General features: G+C 42.3%; 1 protein-coding gene across 1 annotated transcript; it reads right to left on the bottom strand.

Moving 5' to 3' along the window:
* Nucleotides 1–3,841: 3,841 nt before the first annotated feature.
* Nucleotides 3,842–4,561, bottom strand: LOC121974288 (ethylene-responsive transcription factor RAP2-1-like). Its single transcript, XM_042525277.1, has one exon. The coding sequence runs from the start codon at nucleotides 4,520–4,522 to the stop codon at nucleotides 4,022–4,024; it is 501 nt and encodes a 166-aa protein (XP_042381211.1). The 5' UTR covers nucleotides 4,523–4,561; the 3' UTR covers nucleotides 3,842–4,021.
* Nucleotides 4,562–5,553: the final 992 nt, after the last annotated feature.

Below are 5,553 nucleotides of genomic sequence, written 5' to 3'. Positions count from 1 at the left end.
CTTAATTATTAGACTAACCATTGATATTGTCTGAAAACTATGGAGATGACACGTTTGGCATGGTGGCTTGATGGTTGATCGGTAGAAGACCTCTATTACAAGAAAATTTTTATTCAACAATACTCAAAAGATAATGATTTTAACCAAAACTGTTGTTGTTTTACTTTTTAATAATGATTTTAATAAAAATTGTTGTCTTTGAGATTTTTTTTAACCAAAGACAATGATTTTTAAAAAATCATTGCCTATTACAAATTTTTTTTCGAACTTTGAGTATTTTTTTAGATACGACAATGGTTTTGTTAACTGTTGTTTGTGCTCACGATTGGTTACCAATCAATTGATAAACACATCAAGTGATTCCTATTACCTCTTGTCAAATAACCTTTTGTTCCTTGGACTTTATGTCTGGAGCTTTCTCAGCTTTGGGTCTTTGTCTACCCTTGCATCTGATCTACTCAGGTTTCCACTATTTTCCAAGAATCCGGTCTTCGATTTTCTTAGACTTCTCTTACCTTACATCGGTCTTCCGACCTGCAAGGACTTGATCTTTCCAAGAATCTAGCCCCCGACCTTCTTGGACTTCTTCTTGTCAAGAATCTGATCCTTAATCTTCTTGGACTTCTTTTATTTTTTAAATTTATAACTCAAATTAGATCTAACGTATTAACCTAAATTTAAGTAATTGTCAATCATTGAAAATTTTCATCTAAGATATGATTGCATTAATAATTTTGAATAAATAAAAGTAGAATTAAATTTGTAAAAACCAATTGAGTTCTACGAACTAAAAATAATTTAAATTAAATTAAATTATGTCAAACAGAACTTTTAACATATGCATTTATTACAAATATTTTTCTATATATTAGATTTACAAGAATGTTACCTATTTATCTTGTGAGCACCATATTTTTATTTTTATGTTTTTTTAGTAAACATAAAAACTACAATATTTTTTTTATATATAGTTTAAAATTTAGGATTTAGTATTTAAATCTAGGGTTTGGATTATAATATTAAAATTACAGAAATTGAAAAAAAAATACATATATGGTGCTCATCTTAGTATCAATATTCACATGGGCGGAGCCAGCACAGGCCCAGTGTGGGTAGTTGTCCACACTGAGCCAGGACCCACTTAAAAAATATTTATTAACATAAGCTAGGAAAAAAAAATAGATGATGCATGTTAATAATATTTTTTGTAATCCCAAATTCTTTATAAAATTTCATTGTACTTCAAATATATTATTGAACAAAAACATTAATTTTTTACATATTTTTTCTGTTGCTGGACTTAGGCATCGAAACCACCCTTAATTTTATGATTCTCTCCTCTAGTATTTGCTTTTTCTTAACTAAACAGCATAACAAACATATGCAGTATGCCGAAAGCAAGATACATGTTGATATACTTTTTTTCTTGTTGTGTTTTCCATACAAGTATAAGAAAAAAATTAGACAGATGACGTCAAAAAAAAATTAGGCAGATGATGCAAAAAAAATTTAGCAAGATACATGACAACATGACTTGTAAAGCGGAGAGCTTTAGTTGCTTCACTACTGTCGGGCTGTTGTCGGAATTGGACGAGGCACCCTTCGCAACGTGTCCGTCAGCGGTAACTGAAATTGCCTACACTAAACTAATATCCTAGCTCCGTCCCTGAATATTCACTACATTTATTTATCTAAATAGTCAACATTAACCTTTAAAATGCTTTGAAAAAAAAATCTTATTTTTTTCAAATAATCTAAATGTTTAAATTTTAAATGGTGTTTAGTTAAATGACGAGAATAACTATGGATATGAGTTTAATGGTAAGATGGAATGAGAATGAGAATAAAAATAAAACTCACATAGTTATATGAATTTGGTTGATTTCCATAAATTTAAAAATCATTCTCAAATTGTCATTTCTAAATTCACAATCAAATACTATCTTTTATTATTATTTCATTCAATTATTCCTAAACTCATTAACCAAACATCCCCTTAATTAATCACGAAGATAAACTACCTTCCCTCTAATTCACCTATGGGATAAATTGGAAGAATTACTTATGTATAATTAGATATTAACTTTCTCAATATTCTTATATTTTATTTTTTTCTCTAAATGTTTGCAACACCCCAACTGAATGTTTCACCATTACGTCATATGTGTGGGGGGCAAATCAATTTCCCTTAGACCGTTATTGATATTAAAAACATGGGTGTCGATGATTTATGCATTGAGTGCGTTTTGAGAAATTAATCACTGAATGAAAAATGTGGAGCACATTTTGGCCAATCAGCTACCAGGACGCACTTTCAAACTTCAAATCATTTACAATCAAATCCTCCTGTTTTCTGTCCCCTACGTCACACTCACACATGGGATATCGTCCAAAAGCCAAACAAGCGCCTCGCTCCTCGTTCACTTGCCCATGCCCACCCCTGCGCTGAGGTTCTTGTCATGTCGTTGGACCCCCCACCCCTAAATCCTAGCCGTTGGCTAGCTGTAGCGATACCGCAAAGCCACTTCACAATTATCCACTCGAACATGCTTAGATTCGCATCTCGGGGTCGGTGGTTAAACCGGCCGGTTCCATTTTCATGTCAGTTCGGTCAAGTAGTTAATGGCTGGGCGTGGGCCCATCCGCCACCCATTTCACTGTTGGTCGGCAGAGCTAACGGGAAGGAGGGGCCCTGAAGGTGGCCACCGTGCCCCCATTTAAATTGGATTCAATGGTGAATTTAAGTAGAGGATTAATTCGATACATAAATTAATTGAATTAATCGAAAATTGATTTAATGTAAAATTGAATTAGTTATTTCAGTTAATACCGAATTAATTAAATTTATTTAAAATAATAATAAAAATAATTTATACAAAATTAGTATCAAATTAATCGAATTAACCGAATGTTCATCTAAATTTAAGAGGGCAAATTGATTTAAAAGTAAAACAAAGGTACTGACATGAGTTGCCAATCCTTTGATTTAATTTAGGAGCTTCCAAGGCCCACCGCTGCCAATTAACTCAAGTTTTTTTTAGAAAAAAAAAAAGGAGAAAAATATAGGGATATGGACGTGTCTTAATTATCACGCATCCAAAGTACACGACAGCAACACCGATCGGCCTGCCTCGCACTAGCCTCGCCTCAGCCTCAGCCTCAGCCTCAGCCTCAGCCTCAGCCTCAGCCTCAGCTTGAGCCTAAGTGAGTGTGGAGCCAAAACCGGTGGGTGACAGCCCCCAATCCACCCATCCCCTTGTCTTCTCTGCTTCCTCAATCCTCCTGCTTTCCCACCTCAGCCAGTCCGCCCTGCTTAATAACTAAATCACGAGAAAGGCACGCCACATTTTTTCTTAATTAGATTCCAGAAAAAGACTCGTCCAATCCATCGTGGTGTTACAAGCCGGCGAGCGAGCGAGCGAGCGAGAGAAAAATGGTGAAAGGGACTCATTCTTGGGATCACAGCAAAGTGTTCGACGCAATGACAATGGCGGGGCCGGTCCCCCTTGATGTTGATCTCACTTCATCCCCCCACCCCACCCACTGTCGACGCTAGTGGAAGGAGAATAGTCAGTCGGTCTATCAGGATTTCATCAAAGGTTGAATTGAAGTGTTGGGCATGTTCGATCCACATCGGAGCTTTACAGCAAACGCCTGGCGACTCCATTGTGTCTCTGCTCGCCCACGTCATTTGCAGCGACTTCTTATCTATCTGCTAGCTCCTCTCCTCTTCTGAATTTGGCCAACTAACTTTACCTTCTTCTTCTTCTTCCTCTTCCTTAAAGCTTCCTTCACTTCTTTACCACACAAGCATAGCCACAAACACAAGGACGACAAAGCGGAACAAACAGGAAAAACTTGGTACAGAAACGGGAAAACGCTTGCTAGGGAAATTAACAAGCTACAAGGCTTCTCTTTTCTTGCTCTGTTCTTCGTCAACGCCGGCGAGGCCGGCCGAAGGTGGCAGAGAGTAACTAACCTTTTGAACCTATATAGGGGTGGCGCTACCTTAGTCGCTTAATTAATCCACATCGGAGCTCTCCGGGCTCGGCTCCTGGTTCAGATCAGGGTTCTTTGGCGGCCTCGGCGGGGGCGGGGGAGGCGGTGGCGGTACGAGTCCGGCCTGGAGGGCGTCCACCCTCGCGCCGACTTCGGTCGCCTTCTTCCGAATCGAAGCGGCCGAGAGAGATGCACCGTCAGCGCCGGCTTCGCCGGCGCAATCGGCGAGGATCTCGTCGGGGAAGTTGAGGCGGGCGGAGCGGCCGCGGAGGTAGAAGACGGCGGTGTCGTAGGCACGGGCGGCGGCGACGGCGGTGGAGTACGAACCCAGCCAAATCCGCGACCGCTTGTTCGGCTCGCGGATCTCCGCCACCCACTTGCCCCACTTCCTCATCCTGACGCCCCTGTAAGGCCTATCTCTGCCGGCTCCTACGCTGCTCGCCGACGATCTCCGTACGGCCAGCGAAGGCGGAGGCTTCCTGGGCTCCTCGCCGGCTGACGTGGAGCAGCACCGCCCCTCCATCGCTTCCCCTCTTCTCTCCCTCCTTCTCTCCCTTCTGCCTCTCTTACTACTTATAGTTGAGACCTGAGAGTACTCAATAGCAGAGAAGACGTTCGGATGATTGGATCAGATGCAATGGAACAGCATAGCTACTCAGCTAGTGGAACGAAAGAACGGGGCTCTACTGGATCCAACGGTCCCGATTCGATCAATCCCACTACGCCGACTAATCCTGGCACGCAGTCAGTCGATGCTAATTAACAACGACGATGAGCCAACCTGTAGACAATTAGCAATAACCACCCGTTCACTTAATCCCAAATCAGATTACCGAGCCGATCGGTCCGACCGGTTGGTTCATTATTCCCCACGGATCGCATCCGTTGACATCGGGCTCGCCCAGGTCACCAAAATGTCAAAATCATCGCAGCAAGCGGACGACGGCGTGGGAACAAAGACGTCGATGGGATAAGCAGATAAGGCTCCGCCCAACAAATGCCAGGTCGCAGGTGTCGGCAGCCGCTGCGACCGCCTTATTAACGCCATACGGAGAAGGCATTTAATGAAAGTGAGGAATAACGCCATAACGGGCCGGGTCACTCCGATCCCCGTCGCTCTCACCGACACGCACCGCAGCGGCCTGCGACACGTGACGCAGACGCCGACGCCGACGCCGACGCCGACGTCGAAGTTTCCGCCTCGCCTACGGAACCCGGCCGTCGCGGGGTCGTTTCACGCGTCAGCCGAATTGGACGCGTCCGCCGCATAAATTTCGACGATCCGGCGGCGACGCAGAGCAGCGAGGCGTGGCCGGTGGAACTGGTTCACCGGAGGTTCATTCAATTCCACGTATGAACCACTCCGCCGCCGACACATCGTTATCGTTTTTTTTTATTTTTGTCTCCGACCTGTTAGATCGCATTCATGATCATGTACGCAACTTGTTAACTAACATCCCAAAACAAGTAATTAGTTCAGTACAGTTCAAATTGCTTTATTCAACACTACAAATTTGGAAGTAAATAATCTAAAAAAAAACTGAAAATTCATGA

This window comes from Zingiber officinale, chromosome 4B (genome assembly GCF_018446385.1).
Source record: "Zingiber officinale cultivar Zhangliang chromosome 4B, Zo_v1.1, whole genome shotgun sequence".
NCBI lineage: Eukaryota > Viridiplantae > Streptophyta > Magnoliopsida > Zingiberales > Zingiberaceae > Zingiber > Zingiber officinale.
This window is presented reverse-complemented; position numbering and strand designations above follow the sequence as displayed.

Excerpts from the sequence above, each read along its gene's own strand:
- LOC121974288 (XM_042525277.1), bottom strand. The coding sequence starts at position 4,522 with ATGGAGGGGCGGTGCTGCTCCACGTCAGCCGGCGAGGAGCCCAGGAAG.